Source organism: Procambarus clarkii, chromosome 25 (genome assembly GCF_040958095.1).
Source record: "Procambarus clarkii isolate CNS0578487 chromosome 25, FALCON_Pclarkii_2.0, whole genome shotgun sequence".
NCBI lineage: Eukaryota > Metazoa > Arthropoda > Malacostraca > Decapoda > Cambaridae > Procambarus > Procambarus clarkii.
In genome coordinates, this window is record NC_091174.1 from 4,885,082 (window position 1) to 4,912,897 (window position 27,816).

The following is a 27,816-nucleotide window of genomic DNA, read 5'->3' on the forward strand; positions in this document are numbered from 1 at the left end:
AGATATAAGTGTGGTAAAGGACTAAATGGGTTCACCAAATGTAGTTAAGGGGCCTGACAGCAGAGTGGACAGCTCTTTGGATTCGTAGTCCTGCGGTCCCGAGTTCGATCCCGGTGGAGGCGGAGACAAAGAGGGAAAATGCTTCTTTCACCCTGATGCCCCTGTTACCTAGCAGTAAATAGGTATCTAGACAGCTGCTACGGGCTGCTTCCTGGGGTGTGTGTAACAAATAGAAGGCCTGGTCTAGTGCCCAAATGAGCCACAGACAGAATTTATTTTTAGTGTCTAAGAGTAGTTAATAAATGGAATGCATTAGGAAGTGATGTCGTGGAGGCAGACTTCTAAATACACAGTTTCAAATGTAGATATGATAGATCCCAATAGGCTTAGGAATCTGTACATCAGTTGAGAGGCGGGACCAAAGAGCCGGAACTCTACCCCCGCAAGCACTAGGTGAGTACAGGTCCATGCCCCACCCACTAGCACATCTACACAGCTTCATTTCCCAAGGTTCCATTTACCCATTTACATCTACTCACACGAGTAGCATCTCATCCACATTTCGCCCACACGTGTCGGTGCCCACCGCCCAATACGCTTTCCATTGCTGTATCACTATTTCAATACATCAATAGTGATAGGAATAATTATATATCCATGGGGAAAATTGGCTAACCTGCATCTCCTGAGGTTACCATGGCAATGGCGTGTTCAGTAGTCTCAGGAACCTCCATACAGTAATCAATTCTTTATGTTAAAATTATGTATTATTATTATTTATATGCTGTATTACTTGGGTTTACTTGTTTTATATTAGGTCATAATTATAATACGCATTTTGCGTAAGGTAACCCGTATAAAGCCAAAGTCATTATAGCAAAGTTCTGCCTAACGATTGAGAGGACGTGTTGCCCACTCTGGGTCCCCCAAATATTCTTCAGTGACGCAGGAGGCAAGGAGGGAGCAACAAGGAAGCTGCAGAGCGCTGCTTCAGGAGGCAGAGGACCAGTGTACACGCGGTGAGAAAAGGCAGTCCTGTCTTTAACTGTATCATACAAACGGTGGGTTATAGTAAGAATTGGGGGAGGGAGGAGAGTGTTTGAGATGCCTGTATGTCTTGGCGGAAATTTGATGGATCGTGATGCCGGCAGGGAAACAAATTATGATTTAATGTACCCAGGCCTGTTTCTACCTGTCCCGTGGAGAAGCCTGAGACATAATTAGTTCAGACATTGGATTCCAATATATTTCTTATACTAAACTAATTGGTGATGATTATATACCATGCGTTATACAGTACTGTGTATCATGAAATTTGCCTAGGCCGTACCAACTTATTAGTTTACAAAAAGATACACGGGGTTTGTAAAGTTGTTGCATAATTACAATACATTCATATGAGCAGGTTACAGGTATATATATCTACTATGTATATGTATGTATGTATATATATATAATTATATATGTGTGTATATCACGAAAATAAACACGTGATTAAGAATGTGACAATGTCAGACCACGGAGGAAAAATGAAACAGGAAATTTCCTTAAGTACTTTCGTATATTAAATACATCTTCAGAAGGTCAATATTTAATATACTGTATTTAGAAGGTCAATATATATATATAGTGTATTTAATATACGAAAGTACTTAAGGAAATTTCCTGTTTCATTTTTCCTCCGTGGTCTGACATTGTCATAATTATATATATATATATATATATTGACATTGTCATAATTATATATATATATATATATATATATATATATATATATATATATATATATATATATATATATATATATATATATATATATATATATATATATATATATATATAATATATATATATTCAATGTGCTTTAATATACTTACTAATCTTCTAAAATTTTCTTTCAATGTACCTGTTAATTAACATTTTATAAATTTTGGTAGAAAAATTACCTACTTAATGTCTGCTAGATTAAGGACCTGCCCGAAACGCTGTGTGTACTAGTGGTATTACAAGAATGTAAAAACATCATGCTATATACTCTCATAACCCAATGAAACTTGTATATGTATAAATAAAAAATAAAATAAATACTATAAGAGAATGTCTATCCAAAGCTTAAGGTCAGACTCTTGGGGCGAGCCTCACCCAAATTTGCAGGGAAATAGTCTGGGATAAGGGACGAACATAGACTGGTCAGGGTATGTCTAAGTTAAATGGTTTAAATAAAATAGCATTTATTGACACCCATCCCTGTGCGATTTTCATATAGTCAAGTGAAACATATGGTGCGGTTTCCCTAGAGTTTTAGTCATGGCATACGTTCACTCAAAACCACTAAAAGGTCTTTATTAAAGCCACTATAATAGACCAACGCATGTATTACTACTGTATAACGTTTCTGGAAAGTCTTAATTTGAGCTAACAATAATAACTAAAATACTCGATATAAGTTCTGGAACTCAATTTCCCAAGCGTCATTGATAAGTGTGAATTATGTTCAATACTTTATTCTGTAACATAATTTGGTTTCAAGAGAGAACTTGAAAGAGTTTTTGCTTGATTGCCTCTTATTATATAAAGGCACTTTAAACGATTGGACAATCAGCCTTTTAAGAAACTCGAGACAATTTAACATTGACCTGAATAGCCAGCGGACATACGAATCAAAACTGTTTATACTGAGGGTAGACGATCGACCTTCTATGCAATATATGTTGTTGCAGAGAATTAAGACAGTCTCGCTTGCGTGTGAGTGGGTTATAATCGATGCCGGTAAGCAGAACGAATTGCTGATTGATTGGTGCGAGCCACGCCAGGTATTGTTAGTTATTGACGGGGTAACTGATAGTGAGACCCACGCTAGTTACTGTTAGTCATTGGTGATTGATGGTGCGAGCCACGCTAGTTACTGTTAGTCATTGGTGATTGATGGTGCGAGCCACGCTAGTTACTGTTAGTCATTGGTGATTGATGGTGCGAGCCACGCTAGGTACTGTTAGTCATTGGTGATTGATGGTGCGGGCCACGCTAGTTACTGTTAGTCATTGGTGATTGATAGAGTGAGCCACGTGATGTAGTTAGTAATTTCTGGTGGTTAACCAGGTTATTGGACGCGGCTTCTCGTAGGCTGACGTATGAGTTACAGCCTGGTTGATCAGGAATTGTTTGAATGTGTTTATAGAGTTCTCTCTTGAACACTGTGAGGAAGGTGGGGGGGGGGGTAGTTACAGTCATTGACTGATGGTGTAAGCCACGCAATCAATTAGTTATTTACAGATATTAGTGATTGGCATGGTGAGCTTCGCAAGGTAATTAATCATTGATTTGTCATTGATGATGTGTCACACATGGTAATTTCAGTCATTGATTGGTGATTATCGGTAAGCCACATGTTTTCTGGACATCTCTGAACCACATGGGTGCGGGTAATGGAATGTAGCCATGAACATGTGTGTGGGTACTGGCATGTGGGCGTGAACATTGTGGGTACTGGCATGTGGATGTGAACATCGGTGTGGGTGCTGGCATGTGGGCTTAAACATGGGTGTGGGTGCTGGCATGTGGGCGTAAACATGGGTGAGGGTGCTGGTACGTGGGCGTGAACATGAGTGTGGGTACTGGCATGTGGGCATGAACATAGGTGTGGGTTTGAACATGGGTAAGGGTGCTGGCATGTGGGCGTGAACATGGGTGAGGGTGCTGGCACGTGGGCGTGAACATGGGTGTGGGTATACATAAGTGTGGGTGCTGGCATGTGGGCATGAACATAGGTGTGGGTGCTGATATGTGGGTGTGAACATGGGTAAGGGTGCTGGCATGTGGGCGTGGATGCTGGTACGTGGGGCGTGAACATGGGTGTGGGTGCTGGCATGTGAGCATCGATTTCGGAAAGTGTATCAGGAGATGATTGCATGATGTGTCGGTAATGGGTGTGTTCGTGTCGGGTGAGTGTGGGTGGGTGTCAGGAATGGGTGTGAGCGTCGGGATTGGGTACACTCACCTAGTTGTCCTTGCGGGGGGTTGAGCTTCAGCTCTTTGGTCCCTCCTCACAACTGTCAATCAATTGGTGTACAGATTCCTACCTTTGTGTGAACCTGTGTGGTTTGAGCGTCGGTGTGTCTCGGGAGTAGGTGTAATTAACATGTAGGTGTGGGTATCGGTTTGAGAGTGTCTGCATGTGGATGTCAAGGTGTGGGACTAGGTTTGTGGGTTTCAATTAGGGGGGTTTTAATATTACATGAAAAGATCACATTGTTGTCGAGTTGCGGACCTCATACGGACTCAGTGACCCACAAAATCACACGCGACTGATACATGATGAATCTCATTTGGGAAATAGTTAATTTGTTTACTTATATTATACTCGCAAAAATTACAATGGTTTTTGCATCAGTTTAAGGCATATAATGTCATATCATTCTACAAGAGGGTCTCGATAGTACAAACTGGTTCATTCTCGACGCACAATCGAAAATTCTGGGTTCGAATCCCGAGCGGGAATAGAAAGTTGGGCACATTTCCTTTCACCTGACGGGTCTGTTCACCTAGCAGTACGTTAGGGGTTAGCCAGCGTGTTGTAGGGTTGCATCCTGGGCGGGGTCAGTAATTCGGCCTTTCGGGGGAGGACTTCGATAAAAGCCTAACGTGAATGAATACACAGTGGCTAACTGTCCCCCGACAGAGCGAATTATTATATTAAAAGTCGAAACGTGTATAAATACTCTGGTTTCCTGTCCACCGACACAATGAATAATTATTAAGAGGTGATATGCAGTGGCATGGGTTAAGTGGGGTGGATTGAACAGGAAGAACACGTGTAATTACCGAAGTAATTTACCCAATTGTGTGTAACTGTGATCGTCCACCCACCTCTAGGACTTTATTTGGTGTCCTGTTTGATATGTCTATTCAACCTGGCAGCTGTCTAGCCTGATTGCCAGTCTAGCTTAACAGTTTGACTCTTGTCATACAGTCTGTTCAGCCTGATAATCTCTCACCTGACAGCTTGTCTAGTCTGTCATACCTGACAGTCAGTTATGCCTGAGTCTGTTTCCTGACAGCCTATCTAGTCTGTCATGTCTGACAGCCTGTGTAGCTTGAAAAGTCTATTAGACAGCAGTCTATTTCCTGACAGTCTGTCTTACTTAACAGTAACATGCTGACAGCCTGACAGCATGTCTAGTGTAACAGTATTTTGCTTGAAAGCCTGTCACTCATGACAGCCTATCTGATTTTTTTGCATTTTTTGTCTTCCTCATCCATTCCCCACTGTCTGATGAGACTTAAGGATATCTCATCCCTTTCCTCATTTCTCAAAACTGGGTAGCCGGTGGGCATATGATCCTCTAGTTGTGTTGCCCCTAAACAAATAGCAGTAACATCTTTTTCACTACTCATTAATTTCATTCAGACAATCCCAAAATGAGAGACCGGCATGTCTGAATAAGTGTCAGGAGAGCATGTGACTGGGGTAGTTACAATCAACTGGTGATATAAGGTGTGATCCATGTAAGGTAATCGGTCATTAACTGGTGATTGACAATGTTAGACTATTAATGTAGTTATTGCTCTCATTATTAGTAAGGGATTATTATTATTAGGATGAACCAGTGGAGGAAGGGGAGGGATTATCACAAGGAAGGAAGGATAGGCATGTGAAGCATAGGTGGGATTGATTAGCTGGCTGGTAAAATTCTATTGGTTTATATTGCATTATTATCACAATTCTACATGGATTTGAGTAATTTGAGGAATGCTAGGTACAATAAACTTGATTCATACCTGATTAATTATTTTCTTAACAGATGGCATACCCTGTGCGGCTGGAGGTGGCTTCCTTGGCAGTGGAAAAGGGAGAAAAAGCAACTCCAGCTACAGTATTGCCCCAAACCCGCACTGCTGTAACAGATCTTCCACCAGTGGCTGACACTTCTAATTCGCCCACCAGACCTGTTTTTGTTATAAGTGATTCTGTGAAGCGCCCTAAAACTACAGGTATGAAAGTGTTCTGAGATGGTAAAAATCAGTCAACCAGACAAACACAGGGGATAAAGGTACTTACTGTACATGGTTGGGATGTGTCCAGTTAAATTAGGACTATGGTACTGTACATACAGAAAACATGTCACATTACAAACTCTCTTGTACATTTGGTTGTAGGAGAATAAGTACAGTATATCGTTCCTAAAAAAAATATGAATTTATATTTATTTATTTATTTATTTATTTATTTATTTATTTACCCAAATTTACTTGAGGGGCCACAATCTCTCCAGTTGCCTTGACAAGGATAGGAAGCTGGCAGCTTGTCAAAAGTCCCCCCATTTGTCCTGAGGATTTTATCGAGCTGGATTTTGAAATTCAATAGTGTTTTGGCATTTACGACTTTGTCTACTGTATATATGGCTGTTACTAAAGATGTTTGGATAGTAAAAACTGTGAAAACAATTAACTAAGTATGCCTGTGTTGAATTGTCCTAATGTAGTGAGGTGCTTCAGCCTAACAGTTATCCAATTCCATAGAATAAGTTTGTATTTGTAACCATTTTTTTGTATCATGAACTGTTCTATTGATTCTACACTGTAATCTTATCATAAGGACCATTCTTCATTAAATTCTATGATATAATCTTGCTTAAACATTAAATGGTTTTAGTGGTTAAGTTTTCTTCAAACTTTAATGTGAAATATTGGGATATTGATGAACATTTATTAATTAATTTATTTATATACAATAAGGTCCATTCGGTTTGTGAGACAACATATCATTGGTATTCTTATATTCTTGCAAAGCCACTAACATGCATAATGTTCTCTGGCAGGTCTTAAATATTGTTGCTACATTTTCATCCTTTGTAAAGTTTTTGTTTATATATTAACAGGTATAATGGGTTCAGGACGAGTGATAGCCATGACAACTGCTGGTACTTTATATCCTTCCACAAACAGCACTGCATGTTACAACCCAACACCACGCTCTCGCTCCAGCCCACTCATTGGGCGACGTTGTACTCGTGTTATGCCATTGCTACCCACCACCCAGTTGCAAGCACCTGCCAATACCAGAAACGCACCAGATCATGGTCGTAAAAAAGTAGTGCAGCAGGGAATGAGTAATGTTTCTCATCCTTTAAAAATTCCAAAATGGAACAGGGAACTGCGGAGGGAATCCCAACAGAGCACCGTGCAAGATGGGAGTGAGGTGTTGTGGCCCAGATCTTCCCTAGATAGTGGGACACTAAATCATGACTCCCTGATGGCCACTACCAACGCTTCTCCAAACCTGGCTCCTACACAGGTATTTTAATCTTATTTTACAGCGCATCAAAATATTATAAAGTATTTTACAGTATTAAGAGGTTATGCTAAGGTACATTTCATTATTTTGTCTCCGTGTGAATGAAGTTGAAAGATTAATCTATTCTCATGCTTGTTACCGCATTGAGCCCAGTGGCTTTGTTTCTCCATATTCAAGACACATGATAAAGCAAACAGATGCCTTTTGATAGCTGGGTTGTATGAGGATGTAAGAAAAGTCCTTAATTTGAACTTTACCACAAAACTGTAATTTAAAGTAACTTTTGTCCCCTAACTATTAGACAAAATCATTGAAAAGTTTATGGCTGATCATTGCATTAGTGTGGTTATGTAAATTTATTACTTTAATTGCCATTTAGGGATATTATTTTGTTGCATTCATTCTTGATAGTGTAATAATCTTGTTAGTAGGAGGGCTGTTGCAAGTTAATGTATGAAATGTTTTGTGTTGGAAAGGTGCTAAGTGTTAGTCCATTTATATATAGATGCAACAGTTTAGCAAAGTTTCTAATTTCTCAACAACTTTTTTGTGCAAGCTATTATATACAGAAACCTTTATTTTAGAAAGTACAAAACTGTCTTATGATAATCTACAGTATTTAATCATAAAGACCCCATTTCCAAAACATTACATCACTAGCAAACATTCAATGCAGGTTAACCAAAACCCCCAAGAACTTAATCATTTAAATATTAGAAATATTTGAGATACTATACTAGGCAACATAGAAGAAAGTTAAACCTTAATCACTTCAATCAAATGTCTACTTATACATTTACTTTAAGGTCCAAATAGACCCATTTATTACACTGTTTTTCCAGTGTGGTTTGATATATGTATATTTCTATTGCTTCACAAATGTGTGCAAATACACTCATCTGATGCCTCTTCACCTAGCAGTAAAGTACTACATGTAAGTTGGGCAACTATTGTGGATCACATCATGCAGACGGTCACCCGTCGGCCTAGGGGGAACCCAAATAAACCTAACACGCTTCTTGTCCCTGACAATGGGAATCAAATGACATCTGCTACAAACATGCAAAAATAATTTCAACATTTATCAGATCACCACTGTTACTGGTGCTTGCCAAGTGGTGATGTAACTTGTGTCCTCCACCCACAGGGAGGCTACAGCCCCTGGATAGGCAGGTATACTGTGCCTACCATCAACATTGCTTCAGAACATTCCTCTACTCGCCCCCTCAGGTCTTCTGCCTCACTCAGCAGCAGCAAGAGTGACTTGTGAGCAGAGAGAATGTTGTGTGTTTGTGTCCCACATGTTGTTAATGTTACACGTGTGTGAATGTGTAGCAAGCTATGTAGCATCGGTCTTGTGTTTATGTGGAAGTTAGGTTTCTTGAGCAAGTCTAACTGTATTGCTGACTGTATGGCAGTATATGAATAGTTACTGCTTGTATGGCAGTACTGTTTATGAATATTTACTGCCTGTATGGCAGTACTATATATGAATATTTACTGCCTGTATGGCAGTACTGTATATGAATATTTACTGCCTGTATGGCAGTACTGTATATGAATATTTACTGCCTGTATAGCAGTACTGTATATGAATATTTACTGCCTGTATGGCAGTACTGTATATGAATATTTACTGCCTGTATGGCAGGGGTGTTGTGGCCTGCCACAGGCATGTACTATTCAGTAACATATGAATAGTTACCAGTTTGATAATGTTAGTACAGTACAGTACTATTCTGTGTTCACCTTTTTGTATGTTGCATGTATAATAGTCATATTGTAGCCATCCTGTGACTATGTGTGACTATGCATTTGCATGTTTCTCTAAGACTGAACATACTGTTTTGACCAGAAAACTGAGTAACCATTATTGTTAGTTTACATACTTGTACAACAATTAACCTAAGGTACAAAAAATCATTTCTACAGTATAAGGCCAAATGCTCCTAGCTCTAGTCTTTAAACAGTAAAAAAAAGCCCAAGACAGTTCTAAAGTTAAGAATTTTACGATTGACTAAAATCTAACTTCCCCAATACCACATTTTGCAATACTGTGTGGTAGTGTAGGGATCTTATAAGGTGTTAATTTTTCTCAAGGCCTTGTTATTAAATAATGACCCATTCTGTTTATACCATGGACAGTATACTGTTCATCCTTCCTATCCTTGCCTGGTTAAGATTTAATTTGCATTTTGTAAACTGTGAATCAAACTGATAAACCAGCATTAAATGACTTGAAATAACTAAAAATAATACTTCTCTTCAAGCAGTACCAGCTTGGAGCACAGCCGATATGTAACGGAGCGTATTCACCACTTGGTCTCGGCATTTAGTCAACGGGCCAATCGAGTGAAGGCACAGATTACTCAGCCACCAACACCCTCCACCGAACTCTCTGATGGGGGTATGTGGCTCACATTTGCACATTGCTGGCTATTTAGATTTGATTCATGTGTGATTCATTCCTGTCTCATATTTTTAGGTATCTTCTGTCTTCTATCATTCTTTGTTTCTTATTCTTCAGTATTTGTTGTTTTGTTATTATGTACAGGTATTTTGTTTTTGATGCCTTTGTTTCATGTCACTCTCTTATTCCATTTTTGTTTCTTTGTCCATTCCAGTCTATATTACATTTTTATTTACAGTACTATATCTCATTTTTTAGCTTTTACTTTTGACTTAACAATCTATGCTAATAGGGATTTTGTTCACTAGTGTCACGAGTCAGACTCCAAAGATGCATGGATTTAAATGCAACTTATATTGTAGTTTTGGATGGTTTAATGAGAAAGTTGGTATGCATTGATAGCATCATTACCACTCAGATCTCTAGGTCATAGATTAAGGTGAGCTTGAACTTTAACGAAACTTTCTTCTCTTTGCATGCCTTATTATATATATTCAGTATGATTTACAGTACTGTATTTCTGTCTTTGTCTCATGTTCTTTTCATTCCTCTGTACAGTACAGTATTTTTTGAATTTTTAATCATCGGATACAAATGCTATATTGAACCAGGAAATAAAATGAGGTAGAGTGAAGGCATATGCTAGTTTTTAATATAAATATGCTATATTTTAATAAAAGGACGATGGAATAAAAATGTCATGAAACCTTTCATTAATATACACAATATCCACATCTTGCAGGTGATGATTCTCACAAAGCTCCTGACACACGGCAGCGACTAGACTCCCTCAATCACGAGATCTCCTCCAGGTCCCAATCTCTGCCTCAGCTGGTTGGGGTCAACACACGTCGTGCTTGGCTGCTGCGGCATCTGTATGGGTGTAGGAAGACTCTTTCCTTCCCGCAGGCCATGGAACCTCAAAGTGAACACTTACTCCTTACACTGATTTTGTTGCAGTGTTTTTTGTATGATATCACTGAAATTTTAGTTCTCATGGTTCCACATCAGTCATTTAGTTATCAAGCTCTTGTTTAAGTTGATAAAGCAGTAGCTTCACAGTAATTAGAATTTAGAACTTGATGGGTGTTGTGAGCAAGGTGTTATTGGAAAGATTGCAGTTTGTAGTTACACATCTTGTATTTATAAATTTGAATTAATAATTAGTATGGTTTATAAAAAGAGATAAGATTTATTAGTGTAAATGTAGGCATGAAATTGAAAAATAACATTGTCGTTGAAAAACGTTGAAAAATAAAATAAAATCATAAGTAGATGACGAGTCACAATAAAATTGAATCACAAATTTCACATGGCTGAAAAAATCCACAGGAGCCTTGATGAGGATTGAAACCTATGCTCTGGCTATTCCTAGAAGCACTCTAGACGATTAGATCACAACAGGGTAAAAAAATGCAACCTGGAACCTTATCGTGGCCTAGTCATCTATAGTGTGCGTCTGGGAATACCCAGCGCATAGGTTCGAATCCTCATCACAGCTCCTGTGGATTTTCTCAGTAATATATATCACATTACTGTGATTTCTCTGTAACATGGCTGAAGATATGATGACCAAACCACACATCAGAAAATGGAGAAATGACAATGTTTCAATCCGTCATGAACCATTAAATGACTGATAATGGTCCAAGATGGACCTAAACATCGTCCATTCTCCATTTTCTGATGTGTAGTTTGGTCATCAAAAACACAAGTGTTGTACAGTGTTATAACACTTTGTTCATGGAATAAAATAAAAATAAAAATGGCTAGTACAGTATGGGAATTTTTAAAGTTCAGTATAAAAACAAATTTCAAGATAGGAATTTAATTCTAACAGTAGAAAGATATGAGTGCAGAGAAAAGAAATTCAAGAGTGAAGGATAGATTTCTAAGATGAGATTACAGATTTATGCAGACAACTTAAATCACTTTTGCTATCAGTAATAGTAATGAGAGTAACTTTAACAATTAATTGAGCATTCAAACAGTACTTTTAACCAGATTAACTGATAAGAAAGTAAGTAAGAATAAATATGGAACAATGTGGGGGCCCTTGATAAGCCCCTGGCTTCCTGTCCCCATCATGGCAACTAGAGATGGTGGCCCTCAGGTAAACCCAGGTAAAATATCCGGGCAGAAATACAGTATCATGGAATCAAGGTATTAAACTGATAGTGATTAAGATTTGTTGTTGTTTTAACCTTTTCTTATCTTTCACCAGGCAGACTATACATTTCTTGGCTTCTGGTGGTGTGCATTGTTTATGTGTACAATGCATGGGTCATCCCCCTACGATCTGTGTTCTCGGAGTATCAGACAAGTAGCAACCTTGTCTACTGGCTTACTGCTGATTACCTTGCTGATTTTGTTTACATCCTCGATATTGTGGTATTTAAGTCTAGGGTCATGTACTTGGACAATGGATTTTGGGTTAATACGCCGAAACTCATGCGTCGATATTATTGGAAAACCTCCAAGTTCAGGGTAAGTTATTTCTATTTTGGTTTTTGAATATGTGATTAACATTCATTCCAGTACCACCTGGTGGCTAACTGTATATTATTATAGGCATGAATGCCATCCTGTGGCAAGCTTTTTATGTTACAGGCATGTCAAAACACACACAGCTATTATTTACTATTGTATATAAAAGAAAATAGTCACCAGTACATCAATGAAAATCTGTAGAGGTGACTATTATATATTTACAATACATAGGACTATTTTAATAATAATAATAATTCATTGTGTCAGGAGACTGGCAACTAGTGTGTGTTTATACCCATTAAGCTTATATTGAGGTCCCCCCCCCCCTCCCCGAGGTCCAATTACAACTCCTCAGGATGCAACCCCACAACAAGCTGACTAACTTCTAGGTACCTACTTGTTGCTGGGTGAACAGGAACATTAGGTGATAGGAAATGCACCCAACCATTTTTGTCCCATCAGGGATTCGTACCCGGAATTCTCCATTGTGAGTCGAGAATGAACCCGACTGTATTACCGCAACTCTACCTAAGGTAGTACCTTTATGTACTTCAGTGGGTAACCTAAGTGAAGATGGGTTAAATGGACGTTAGAAAGTACTATATATGTATTTGATTTCCTAAACAGTATGACTTGGCATCACTCCTGCCTCTTGATCTGCTGTACTTCAAGTTTGGACTTGTCTCTATACTGAGGCTGCCTAGACTTATAAAGGTAAGTGTTGAAGTATTACAATTGTTGGTAATTAATGCTAGGTTGGATCACTATTGTAGATTATTGAAATTAGGCAGACTTATTATTGATAATTTTTGCCAGTCAGACTGTTACAGGCAAAATTCATCATTTAGGTCAGTCAGACCGTTACTGTAGATCATTTAGTCCAGTCAGTCCTGTTCCTATCAAGGCCACTAGAGATGGTGGCCATAATAAAGTCATACAGTATATACTTATAGGTTTTATAAAATTTTTACAATTGCCTGCATCTCTCTGTCAGATCCACACCTTTTGGGAGTTCTTCCACCGTCTGGACTCGGTGCTGTCTTCACCTCATGCAGTCAGAGTAATCCGTACCGTCATGTACATGATTTTTCTGATTCATCTGAACACCTGTGCTTACTATGGTTTTTCGAAGCTTGAAGGCATTGGCTCCAACAAATGGGTTTTCCAGGGTGTAGGCAATGCGTGAGTTGAAAATCCCTGTTAAAGCACTAGGATTTTTTGTTGCATTTTGTCTGAATTAAGGTTGGGAAATAAATATTATAATTAATTCACTGTGTTGAGGGACAGGAAGCCAGTGTGTATTCAGTCACATTTGGCATTTATCTATATAATTTAAAAATGTGTGATAATCTGTATTCTAGCTACAGTATCAACTTTTGTTTCCATGTTTTAATTTTAAATAGTCTACAAAACTTTTATTTCGTTTTGAAATTTTGAAAGAAGATTCCTTTTAAGGGTAATGTTGAAGGGATTTATTTTCCAATTTTTTTTTTATTAGATTTGAATTGTTTAGTACAGGTCACATATTTAGAGTATTGTAGTTCATTACATAAAAAAAAATGATCAAATTTTATCTGTTGGTGTACTGTACTGCCATTTTCCTCCCTCAGATATATCCGGTGTTTCTACTTTGCTACAAAAACAGCCACCAGTATTGGCAAAAACCCCAAACCAGAGAACGAGGCTGAATACCTCTTCATGACATGTTCCTGGCTAATGGGTGTGTTTGTCTTTGCTCTGCTTATTGGTCAGGTGAGGCTAAGTGTTGTTTATTAGCTAATGTTTGGATAGTTAAGAAGGTATATTCATATTTTAGCTCCTCACTAAGCTTAGGCAGTTAGTTAAGTCTGGTAGCCAGGTAGTGTTTTAACTAGTCCCAGTCAGCTTAGGCAGTTAGTTAAATTTGGATTTATTGGAGTAGAAATTAATAAAAAATTATTCTGTATTTAAGTTGCATGCTTATATTTATATATTTATGGATTACAGGTACTGTATTATCATATCTTTTTATTAGATGCAGTTTTTCCAACCAACTGAGGGATATTGTGGAATTGCAGATTCGAGACATTGTGGCCACAGCCACCCGTAATCAGAATGAATTCCGAAGGGTGATGGATCAAACCCAAGCGTACCTCCACCGCCTCAACTTGCCAGCCAGCCTTCAAGAGCGGGTCCGCCTCTGGTTTACCTATACCTGGCAGAACCAGAAAACCCTCAGTGAGCAAAGAATAAATGTCTCAGTTCTATGGTGGGAACAAACACTAATGCACACCTAACGATCCAGGACACACTGGTCCTGGGCCTAATGGTCCAGGTCACACCGAAATGTTGTAACTTGCTCTTAGTTAATGTGATGGTTTCATGTACAGTACAACTTGCTCAATCCTCAGTGAGGACTTTGCCAAATTTCAAGTAAATATCAAAGTCCTACGAGGCTTTTTCTATGGCTACTACATTTTTTAAGTGGCCAAGTTATTTTTTGGAACTATAAAATATTTGGTCTTGAAACTTATTAGAATGGTTCAGTACTTTCATAATATTGTTTGTATCAGAACATATGTGATCATAGGGGGAGTGGGACTACCTTTTATTATGTCTTGTTTAAATAATGTATAATATATTTTCCTCTCTAATACACTTTTTAGCACAGAGATATGCTTGTCTTCACAAGTATTATCTTGTTTTAATTCCAAGTTGGCACAATTAATTTCTAGATGAGATGAAGTGTCTTGAGTCACTACCAAAGAAGATGCGAACAGACATAGCTATCAATGTGCACATACAGATCTTATCAAAGGTTCAGCTCTTCCAGGACTGTGACAAAGCTCTGCTGCGGGACTTGGTACTCAAGCTGCAGCCAGTTCTCTATCTACCAGGAGATTATGTCTGCAAGAAGGTGAGATGTAATATATAATCTATATATTATATTAATTAAGAGTATGGCATTTTGGTATTGAATTTGTTTAAGGTATTGCCTATTAATATTGAAATTGTTCTTGGTCATGCACATTCTGTGAATCGTGAGAAAATTAGATGCATATTTTATGTGGCTAAAGTTCAATAATAGTACAGTACTGAATGACCAAGTTGTGTTTTATGCTCCTAAAGTATAAGAAATAATACTGACTAAATGGTGTTTATATTATTCACAAGGCTAAGCTGGGAATTTGAGTGAATGGGAGGGGGGACAGAGTGAGGGTGTAATTACCTAAGTGTAATAACAGGATGAGAGTTATGCTTGTGGCATCTCACTCTTCCATACATGTTTTTGAAGCTACTGATGGTTTTGGCATCCACTGCCTCCTCACTTTGATTCCAAATATTTCTTGCTCTGCCAAAAGAGAGCTTTCTTATATTTTGGGGGTATTTTTTTTCATGTATTCCTTTACATGCATGTAAAGGAATGTGTGCCTCTAAAAGGATACATGCATATAAAATGATGACCTATACCACAGCGTCAAACCTCTACGTATTCACAGGGAGAAGTGGGGAAGGAGATGTATATTGTGCAGGCTGGACAGGTGTTGGTAATGGGAGGAGAACAAGGTGACGTTGTGCTGGCTACTCTTGGTGAAGGCAGCGTTTTTGGCGAGATCTCCCTTCTGGCTCTTGCTGGGGGCAATAGGCGTACTGCTGACGTCAGGTATGTACAGCAGATGTTTATTAAAAGAAAAGGGGGAAAAGTTGTGAAAAAAAGTAGATAGAATGCCATATACCTTTAATTCCCTTGCTTTACAATTACAGTAGAGTACTCTAGTAGCCAGGTAATTACCGAAGTGTAATTACATAAATGTAGTTACAGGATGAGAGTTATGCTCATGGTGTCCCATCTTCCCAATATTCATTATCATATAATGCTTTGAAACTACAGATGGTTTTGGCCTCCAAGTGTGCATGTACATTAGATGTGTTCTTCAGCATACTGTACGTGGAAGAATTAGAAGAATCTTGCATTTGAACAGGATACAGTTGCAGTATAGTAAATCTTGTATAGTATCTTCAAGATTTTCTGTTCAGTAGCTCAGTTTTGTGAGCAAAATGTGAAGCTTGTTGAGGTATCTGAATATTTGCAATTCATGTATATATTGTGTATCCAAAAATGAGGCTAATATGTACACCAGCATAACAACTGATACTCATAGCAGATAAAGATGACATTCCAAGTTGATACTCCAATCATTTTTTTCATAATTTGCATAGATGGCCAGAACAATAGAAGAAAGAGTTGGAGGCTCTGGAAAGTCATTGAGCATACTGTATTTAAAATGCTATGGTTTGTTTCCATTTTAATTCGACACTGTTTTTGTTCACTTAGGCCCTGCTACCTTTGAAAGGGGACATTTTGAGGCTGGGAACATAGGAAGTAATTATGCTACATGTGAAATCTCTTTACAGACAGGTTCTCCTTGTTGTTTTGGACATAACATAGGTTAAAACTAAAATTTTGCATTTAGTTTGCCGAGTGAAGGTTGCACCGAACTGAGGCTTGTATCGTGATTCCCCTTCCCTTATGTTGAACCTTTCTTCTATGATCTTTCCTAAGATGGAACCCACAACATGCTTAGCTCCTGGGTATCTGTTTACTGCTAGGAGAACTGAGGTGAAAGGAAATGTGCCCAACTGTTTGTTTTACTCGAAGATCAAACCCGAGAGCCTAAATTGTGAGTCGAGAATGTAGACCTCCATATTACAGAACTCTTGTACAAAGTGAGGAGGTATATTGTAAATAGAAGTTAAAATATAATGCTGTACAGTACCGTAATATATAATTGTTGATATACAGAGAAGCATTAAATGTTTTACAGCAAATGATACTGACAAAGAAGACATAACCACTAAAAAACAAGGATAATTTTTTTCTTTTATAGATCACGTGGTTTCAGCAGTCTGTTTGTGCTGAGCAAGGCTGACCTGCAGGCCACCATAAAAGACTATCCTGAAGCACAGGAAATACTCAAGAAGAAAGCCAAGTAAGTTATCCTATTGTGATCTACGATATAGCAGTTACAGTAATTTATTTAATGGTTTGATTTAATGAATCATTTTTATTTACTGTGGCTAGGCGACTGATCAAGCAGAACGAGGCTCGAGAGAAGATGGAACTAGCCGCTGATGAGAATATTATCATAAAATCAAGAGAGGCCACACCTAAATTGCTGCATACTGTCCTCCAGGTCAGTAATTTTTAATGTTAAAAAGTTGGGTCACTCACTCTTATCCTCTTGTCATCTTTTTGTATACTATGTCACGACCAGATCAGTCTCCTTGCCTGCAAGTTGCTAGTTTTAAGTTTTATTCCAATCTAGGCTCTAAATTTTAAAACATGATTTACTTGCCAGTTTTTTATAAACATTTTTGAAATGTTATTAAGCTGAGCTCACTTTGGGCTTGACAAGAAATATTGTATAAGGTACTAATATTATCCCCATGATTTCCTTATATGCCATACCTATGTAAAGTTTCTTTGATAATATGCTGTTTTCAGCTGACAAAAAATAACCGAGTATATTGCCATTCACATTTCATCTTGCTACCATCTCTCACAGGTTGTGCGTCCAGATTCTTATACAGCCAGCATTATTCGCCGATCATCTCGCACCATCTCTCGCTCAACAGTGGACATGACGTCCATGGAGGCGGTATCTCCTGTTAGTGCATGGCCATGGACACCATCTTCTATGTCTCTGGAAGTCCCTATAAGGAATAGTAGGAGGTATGCCACACTATGCATTACAGTACTACTCAACTCAAAGGCATTTGACATGAGGCTCACAGGCTTTCAAGTTTCATAATTTGTAGGTTTAGTTGATATAAGGAAAAAATACACACACAAAAAAGACATGCGCCTTGCAAGAGCCAATGGTAAAAAAAAGTCCATACTTTGCATATTTTATGTATTACTGTATTTGGAATGGTTGGTTTTTTGTGAATTAGCCTACGAAAAGTGCTTTTTATCAGTTGACCTGCATTATTCTTTTCAGTCGTCATGCAAAGTAAACATAAACAAGTGTTCTTCATTTGGGTTTGTTAAACCGTTTTCAGCCAGATGGGTTTTCCTCCTGGTCCCCCAATCAGGGCTTCATCCTGGCCCTGACTAGGTACTGCAGCCTCTGGACCCTGGCTAAAGGGGATTTCACACTCTTACGGATACTTGGGGTCAATAGGTTTACAGTATGTAACATTGTTTACATAGTTCTACTCCATGCCTGGTAGTGACTACACTCCATGTTTGGTAGAGATTAAACTACAGGCTTGCAAGTAGTAACTCTTAAAGTAGTGGGTATAGTTGGTACCCTTGATGCTCACAGTTAGCCAGATTTTTGACTGGATAAGTAATGGCTATGCATGTCTGTTAAATCACCTGTTGATCACCATGTATATTAGTCGTAATGGGAACAAGGGCCCCCAAAGCTTGTTTTAGGGTTCTCTTGTTGCCTAAAGTTGTGCACTGTTTTAGCTTTGTCACTTTGAACAGGTAGACTTGTATGTAGCCTGCACTTATCTCAGTCTGTCTTGCTAACCTTTACTTAATCCCATTAACATATTTCAGAGCAGATACATGGAGCCTTCTCGGTGCTACAATAATAGTAGACTTGTGTGAATAGTGGTTACCCACAACCTTGCAGTTTCTTAATGCCGATATTCTTCTGTTAATACTGTACTTTTATTCATATATTTATTGAATTCATCAGATACTGTTTATAGCATTGACAGACATTCATTTAATACAGAGAAATGCACTGTTTTCCACTCAAAATGCCTATACTTTTGAGGAATATCCTCAGACTTCCTGGAATATGTACTTGGTGGTCCATCTAATTACCCAAAGGTACCCAAAGCCACTCAAAGCCACCCAAAGCTTCCTGGCACTATGTTAGTAATGAATAAATATGATATATTTATTCATTATAATGTTGATTCTGAATGTAGAACATGATAAAACATACTTTACTCTGAAAAAGTATAATTTCATAACGAAATTAGACAATAATAAGCTGCTGGTGATGCCAAAGGAAGTCGGTGGGCCAAGCAACAATGTTGTGGAGCGACTTATCCAAGATATATTGTTGCGTACAGGTTATATTAACTTAGGTTTAGATAGGTTAGGTTAGATAGGTACAGGAGGCTGATACGCAGCAAATGCTCTTTAGGCAACAATGTGTCTTGGATAAATCGCTCCACAACATTCTCTTGGACCGTCGACTTGCTTTGGCATCACCAATAGCTTATTTTCTTTTAATTTCGTTACGAAATGATACTTTTTCAGAGTAAAAATATGTTTTTCCGTGTTCTACATTCAGCACCAACATTATAATGAGTAAATATATCATTTATTCATTACAGTACTAACATAATGCCAGGAAGCTTTGGATAATTAGACGGACCTGTACTTGGCTCTGTTCAGTACGTTGTGGAAGACATTATTAAAAATTAAATATGAGGATTAATGATTTTAATTGACACTGTAAGCCAATGTGCAGTATTGAATCAGAATATGTGTACAAATTCATTTATATCTTCATCTCATCATACGTGTGACTGTAAATTACTTTTATTCTTACAAGATTTACTGACTAGCCAAAGTAAATTTCAGGAAATATTCTCGTAACTGGTATTTATATATTAACTTTAAAGATTGCTAGTTCATAATTAATAAATTAATGGAACTAAATGACATACCAATGTAAGAAATGCTATTATATATAATAAGGAAGATAATGGGAATTGATAATGGCTACTTATGGAAACCATAGGGTGAATAGAACCATAAGGTGACTTGCATTTTTACTAGTGCAAAGTGTACAAGTTAAACAGCATGCACAGTATAGGTGAACAGCACTGAACATTACTCAAAATTCACATTACAGATCATCGATGGAGGTGCCCTGTAGTAGTAGTCGTCCATTGATCAGCAGCATACCCAAGACCAGTTTATCAGAAAGTCTACCAGAAGAGGAAGAGGAGGTCAGTATTTCATCCCATCAAACATCCTGGATTTGGTGTTAAGCTTATCAACCATGGGAGGGTTATTAAGTTTACTACAATAGCTTACTGATCTCCATCAACATCTAAACTTCAGTTGACGTATCATCTCGAGTGTTGATGGGAAGGAAGGGGGAGAGGAGGCAAGGGCAGGGACCATCGACAAGTCGTCGGCTTCTTGTCCCCACTGAGGCCACTAAGAGATATGGTGGCCTTTGAGTAAATTCTGGCAAATTTTCAAGCAAATTCTGTTTATTATGACTGGGTTTTTGCTTTCTCTGTTTCAGCCAACATGTGCTTTATTAGCACAAATGCTAGAATACATGTTTGCACATTCTATCATTACAAACATATGAATAAAGTTTTAATATATCAGTACAATAATAAATTTTTATTATTTGAATATTTTTACTTTTCTCTGACAAATTTATTTCATCTTTAATATCCAAAAATCTTTAACTTATAAATTTGTTTAATTCTAATGTATAAAAATAATATCCCAATATCCTAAAGGACTTCAGATATTGCAGGACTCTTATCCAGTTTGGTTTGGTTTGGTTTTACTTTGGCTAACCCAGTCTATCTGATAATCTAGTTTCATGTAATCATGTCACCACTGTATTACATGTGATATTTACATGCAAGTTTGGTATTCATTTCAGTTTTTAGTGATAGAGAGAACTGATGTGGAAGAGTCTGGAAAAAACCTGCCAGGAAGTCCTGCTTCATACTGCAGTCAGCACTCCATATCCCTCCATTGTGGGTCTCGGTCTCAAACGTCCCAGTCAAACGTCTCGACACATTCCTCGATTCACTCTAGTACCGCTTCACTTCAGCTCCAACCTTATCTTAACAAGCTGAGCTCAAACCAAGCTGATGGAAGCCTCAGCACAAAGACAAATAAGTAAGTCTTAATGGCATGTATATTAAAAAGTGAATTGGTTAGGTAATCTTTTGATATTTCTCGTCCATTAATGTTAGAAATTGTTTTATACATTATACAATACAGCGAGATCAGAGCTTGTGAAAAGTAGCGCATGCAGTATTACACTTGACTATAAATGAATGCCTAATTTACTAAACTTTCCAGAAAGAGAACACTAGACTAAATTTTATTAAGTGAAGTCACCCACCAGGTTTTACCAACTTTATCACATGATAAATTACAATAAATGCTCCTAAGGGTGAAAGACATGTTATCTGCTAATTCACTCTGAACTACACATAGGAACTCCTGTAATCTTTGATTACAGTGTTATGGGCAGACATCTTTTCAATAGTCAAACTAATGTCAGTGTCATTACACACAGAAATCACAATTGCATGATGCATCAAATGAACAAATCCACAACTTGCCATCACGGCCCTTGTGAGTTTGTTCATTTGATGCATCACGCAATTGTGATTTCTGTGTGTAATGAAGTAAGAGCGAAGAGAGAGAACGGCCTAGTGACATAGCTCGAGTGCATGGGGGGGGAGTTGTGTAAAACCCTTGTTTGTGGCTCGGAGAGGCTGCAGGATCCAGTAAGTTCAGTAGAACTTCGGTTTCAACTCCTTTTACCATGTCGTAACTCAGTCGATTAAGGCAGCGTCTGGGATGCTCTCGGACACAGGTTCGAATCCTCGTCACGCCCCTTGTGGATTTGTTCATTTAATGTCAGTGTCCTCATCTATTCAAATCATTGTAGACATTAAAGCAGGTACATAGTGCCTTAGGAGCATGATAATTCTAAGTGTACTACAGTATCAAGTTCTGTAGTAAAATCCTTTTTATCTTTTAACATCATAATTTAGAGAAACTCTAGATAGCTTTCAAACAAGGGAAAAGATTTGTACTGGGATTCAGAAAGGCTTTCCCGATTTACAAACTTTTGTAACTTTTAAATACAGTAAGGCTAATGTAAGATGTATACACAATGCTAATTTTAAAGCTATATTTAGAGGTTTCCTTCTAAAACAAGGCAATCTTTGACTCTTTCTTATTCTGACATTTCTCTATTTGACAAGTTATTGTACCATGTGGCTAATCCCCAAATTTTACCATCTGTACCTACTCTGAAGCCAAAAGAGCTTTTTCCATCCTAAACCTGATTTGCAACACTAGGAACCCTGTGCTTTGCCCTACCCTCATATCTAAACTTCAATATCTTGCTAATCCTCATCCTGTATTTAGGTTAATTATGTTAGAGAATGAATAGGACTTGCTTCCTGCATACAGAGTGAGTTTCTGAAAACATTTTAGAGTTTCTTCGAGAAACACAACAAGGCTAAAAGAATTTAGAATTTTGCACCGTGTTTCAACAATTTTGATTTGAAAGGAGAAACCTCTTGTCAGATCCACCTCAAGACTTCCCTTGCTTCTGCTCACTTTCCCAGAGAACTGGTCATATAATTCTTGAGAGTTTAGCATACACTGTATGAACTCTATGAATATTCATAAAATAGACCATTCCTCAATCCCAATAGAAAGCAGATATCTGATGGGTAATAACTTGTATCACCTTAAATTTTTTAGAAGCAAAACTTATTAATTATGGATCTGGAGATTTCTTATTAAGGGAATAATGAGGCTATAAAAACAGCTGCATGAAGAGTGTGCTAATGAACCAATTCCCACAGAAAAACTTTTTTCTTCTTGGCTAATACTAGTATTAACACTTTAATAGACATGTGCTCACATACTTAAAACTACAATCCTATACATTAAACTTAAATGCTTACCTTTAAATCGATGCTTTCTGCAGAGCTACGTCACAATATGATGACTGTCCGTCACAGCCAGAGCTGGAAAGGTCCATGTCAGAAGATGAGGTTAGCTCTGGAGTTATGTCTGGACTGTCAAGTCAAGTGTCAACTTCTAGTCTTGTACGATACTCACCTGCCACCTTAGCCAGACAGTCTTGTGTCTCCAGTCCAGAGTGCCCATCTCTGTTATCTTTTAAACAGGAACCCCTAGTCCTTTGCCCTTCCACAGTGTCATTTGGCACACAGGAGTCTGATACTGCTGTTACAGATCAAAGGCAGAGCTGTCCTTCAAAGCACAGTCACCAGCAGAGGTCACGGAAAATGTCAGAAGGGAGTAATGGAAGAATCTCCTTACTTAAACAAATTAATAAAGGGAGCAACAAGTATAGGGATCTCGATGCTAATGAGACTAATAAACCAGACACAGTTATTAGTACCCCAAGGGATTTGCTTTCCCCCAAAAATGGAAGAATGGCAGTTACTAATGAAACAAACTCCTTGAAAAAAAGATCTGTTACCACACTAAGAAATGGAAGTATTGGAGAAATACCTTTCAAAACTAATGAAACTCAAGAATGCAGGAAAAATGAAGCTAATAGAAGTCACTGCAGTAAAGGTAACATGAACTTAAGAAATTCAGGAAACCTGAAGAGCAGAAAGTATGATAATGCTAAGTGCAGCAGCAGTGGCTCTCATAGAAGCAGCTGCAGCATGCCTGATGATGCAAAGCATAGTCTGGCTCAAAAATACCAGGGTGAAGCAGTTATTAAAGATTGTACACACAATTTGGAAATAAGTGATAATCATACAAGTAGATATATAGTTTCCAAGCTCCAAGAAACTGATAATCCGAGAAAAAGGAGAAAGATAGCTAATGAACAACAAGCTACCTCCACCTATTCAGGTACAACCCACAATTCTGAGTCTGGCAGGAGTGCACATCTTGAAGGCCGAATGAAGCAAAAAGAAGCGATTTCCAACATGAACGGCTGCATGCATCCACCCAGTATCCAGGATGCTGTTGATCTTGATTCTTCCCGCAGTGTTACTCCATCACTCAACAAGCATAGCAGCTGTAGCTTTAATACTATCAACAGTAATGAGGACTTTCTGATTAAGGTAGTGTATACATTGATTTTTACTATAAAATAGGATGCCCATGTCTGAAGTAGGTGGCCAGACATTTGCTCTAGCCTCACTTGACTTAACAACATTGAAACATGGCTCATATACGAGTGTCATAGCCTAGCTGGGGGTCAACCCAAGTGTCACCCTTTAAAATATGTTGACATCTATAAGGACCCTCCTGCAATTTTCATAAAGCCTGGAATGAGGAGAGGGGAGAGGGAGGGAAGATTGTAGGAGAATGAAAAGGGAGAAAGGGGGAAGCAAGACCAGGGCACTGCTGGAAACCCTATCTAGTATATATATTTATACAGGTAGGTATAATGGATTGTATCAGCACTGATTTGGCAATTAAATGCTACATTCTTGCAAAGCCACTAACCCACATGTAATGAATAATGGACAAAATGTTAAAGAAAAATTACATTTATAGCAAAAATTTAATTTGTGTGTTATTGCATAAAAATAGTTGCTTAAAATGTAAAGCAAAATCAGATAAAGTTGATCAGAGAGTATACTCAATGGAAGGACAATTTGAGTTTTAGGAATTTCCGTTCAATTAGTTATTGAAGTGTGTGTGGAAGAGGCTTTGTTCTGGGAATCCAGAGACGGATATGGTGCTACTACCTATAACAATGTTTATTTTATAAAAAGTATTGAGGAATGATTAAAATGGTTAATTAACAGGTGTCTACCTACCTTGTGTAGCTCCCGGGGATCAATTGTCCCTTATATTCCCGCAGTGTGGTTGGACTGCACTGTACAGTATTTGCACATTTTATAAAGCCATTCATTATGCATATTATTTCATGAATAACATGAGATCATGAGTAAATATAGTTTTTAATTTTTGGTGACAGTGAGCACAGATGCCAGGTAGGCAGGTAGTGAATACCAGTAATACAACTGTAGGGCTTAGAAAGGTTTTGAGTCTTTATGAATGGACTTGTATATCATTCTGAGCTTAACTGAATGCTTTCCAGTAACTTACCTATAACCCATGCATGGATCACTTCTGAGGTTCCCTGTAGAATTACAGTGTGTCATCTTGTCATATCTATGAACTGCTCAATGTGATTGTGAAAAAAAAAAAAAAATCTGCACCATCTCGAATAGAAAAGAAAATGGCTGTTAAGTTTGCTTAATCTATTCCTTGTTCTTAATCTCACTTCCAACCATTTGCATCCTCATGGGCAGTATGGGCTAAGCAGCAGTGTGGAGAGTGGCATCATTCCTGACACAGCCATGTCATGCTTTGATTCTATTTCCACGGGAGGAGAATCTTATGATCTCTTCCTCACTGAGCTCTCCAAGACCCTACCCACCACAGGGATTCAGGTGAGGCATGACAAGTTGCTCTATTTGCATACAGTGATGATAAATGGCTATAATTTTTCTCCCTTATATAGACAGTAACAGTACAAAAGTTCTTATTTAACAGATTCCAGATGCTGCTTCACCTGCCTCAACTAGCTTGTCATCAGATCCAGAATTACAACCCCCTTGTGACCTGACATCGTCTTCACCACCTTCAAAGATCTCGTGTTCAGCCGTTGTCCATCACGAGTGTTCCTCACCACCAGAATCTTCGCCATTTGATGCCCAGGAGTCCAAGTTGTAATATTAATGAAGCTGGTCACTGGCATTCAACCACATTTACACAGCTTGTGCACAACAAAATTTAGACAAGATTTATCAGGTCAGTTACTGCACTTCTTACTTTCCATATGTTTATGCATGTCATTTTGTTGGATGTCATTCTGTTCATTGTGATTCAAGGAAATCCAGAAAATTTTGCACCGAAACTGAAGTTGTTCTGTTGAGGCAGCAGACACGCTGTAGCAGATGGCCGTAAATAGGTGCAATGGTCACAAGTCTTCATGGAGAACAGTATACAGGTATTTTTAGGTCATTAGATACAGATGAACTGGCTGGTAGAGTCCGAACTAAACATTTTGACCATTCTCTGCAGGAAATTGCAGTAAATAATCTTCATGGTACTAGTGCCTTGTATTTTTCTTTGTCAACTGTTTAACACTTGTCACTTTATACAGAACAATACTGGATTGAAATAATTTTCTGCTCACCTCTTGGATGGGTGGTCTATATTAACCACATCTGCACACATTGTAATTTGGCCATTTTTATTTCCGAGAAAATGTTTTCTGCAACTCGCATCTCAAATAGTACTTCAACAGAAGAGGGTCTGTCAAATATCTGAATGCCAGCTAGATAGCTACACAACAATGGTACACATGCATCATTTTATTTTTGGACATTACACATTTTTTTTAGTAAGTACTTGTAATGGAGCAAGCATTTAACTTTCACCATTTATATCATGGTCATACTGTTTAGTTTAAAATTTTTAATGTTTAATGTAATAATCAACAGGCACACATTCAATATAGTAATGTGATTAGCCACACACACAAAAACATTCCTATGTTGACCAATCCACACACTAGAAAATGAAGGGATGATGACGTTTCGGTCCGTCCTGGACCATTCTAAAGTCGATTGTGATAAGGGAAGGAGATGAAGGCAATAAATAGGCAAAATGTATGCAAGGTAAGGTGTAGTAGAGGTTTTTGTTGTTTCAGATTTAGTTACTCAGAATGAAGTGTTCATGTAGCACGGGCTATGGTGAGCCCATCGAAGTAGAGGGGATAGTAACAGGAAAAAGAACAAAGGTAACTGCAGAAGGCCTATTGGCCATACGAGGCAGCTCTTATTTATAACCACCCAATAAGAAGATAGTAATGGAATAAGAAGAGGATTCTAAAGAGGATAAGAAATTCTTTTATTCCATTACTATCCACTTCTTATTGGGTGGTTATAAATAAGAGCTGCCTCGTATGGGCCAATAGGCCGTCTGCAGTTACCTTTGTTCTTTTTTCTGTTCCTCTGCCCTCTACTACACCTTACCTTGCATACCTTTTGCCTTGCTCCTCACCTCTCTTGCCTATTTATTGCCTTCATCTCTTTCCCTCATCACAATCGACTTGAGAATGGTCCAAGTCGGACCGAAACGTCGTCATCCCTTCATTTTCTAGTGTGTGGATTGGTCAACATATTTCAGCCACATTATTGTGACTCATCGCCTGCAAAAAAATTATTTTTGGGGACAGGAATCCGGTTAGGTTTATCATCATCAAAGTACAAGTATGATTAGCGAGCATTTTTTGCATTTATAAAAATCTCTCTACCAACTGGATTTTATATTTAGAAGATGTCAAGTTTACATTGGTTAATGTCATGGAAATGCTATTCCAAGGGTGTGTGTAAAATCATCACTTTGTGTATGTTCAATCAATATTGGACTGTAAAATGCATAATAGAACAGCAACCTCTGGTTATGTGTACAGTAAGAATCTGCCAGCAACATTGCTACCTGGGCTATTTTTAACAATACTGTATTCCATAAATTTAACTGCACTTGTTTATAGGTAGAGATCCATTCACAGATCAATGGTAGAAATCAATTCAGAGAGCTTAATAACACGAGCCAGGAATAAGCTTAATGTTAGTTTAGTTACTTTTGATGGAAGTAATTTTATCACTTGAAAGATTAGTGGAATATATATTTGACTGAATTGTACAATTATATAAACAAATATACTGTATTTTCTGGCAATTCGTAATTCTTTGCAACCTACAGAAGTACTTTAGCCATTACTTCAACTATTGCATGAAATGCAGTGAAAATTAAATAGGCCTTTGTCTTCAGTTCTCATTGTTGTATGCAATGATTAGAACTTAATTTTTG

General features: G+C 38.0%; 1 protein-coding gene across 3 annotated transcripts; it reads left to right on the top strand.

Annotated features, from left to right (window-relative positions):
- LOC123756383 (Cyclic nucleotide-gated ion channel subunit B) lies at positions 1-27,806 on the top strand. 3 transcript variants are annotated; one of them, XM_045739494.2, is made up of 21 exons: positions 4-1,019; positions 5,802-5,991; positions 6,879-7,294; positions 8,442-8,560; positions 9,565-9,701; positions 10,447-10,629; positions 11,929-12,191; positions 12,822-12,908; positions 13,189-13,376; positions 13,805-13,946; positions 14,252-14,411; positions 14,909-15,090; positions 15,674-15,837; positions 17,063-17,164; positions 17,257-17,368; positions 17,741-17,907; positions 20,063-20,159; positions 20,840-21,081; positions 22,922-24,041; positions 25,245-25,385; positions 25,489-27,806. In XM_045739494.2, exons 2-21 carry the CDS (start codon positions 5,802-5,804, stop codon positions 25,666-25,668), a joined length of 4,392 nt encoding a protein of 1,463 aa, XP_045595450.2. In that variant the 5' UTR covers positions 4-1,019; the 3' UTR covers positions 25,669-27,806. The 3 variants fall into 3 exon arrangements, with proteins under 3 accessions (XP_069187298.1, XP_045595450.2, XP_045595451.2); XM_045739495.2 differs by having other exon boundaries at positions 5-1,019; positions 9,568-9,701; positions 25,489-27,805; XM_069331197.1 differs by lacking the exons at positions 25,245-25,385; positions 25,489-27,806 and having other exon boundaries at positions 1-1,019; positions 22,922-25,180.
- The last annotated feature ends 10 nt before the right edge of the window (positions 27,807-27,816 follow it).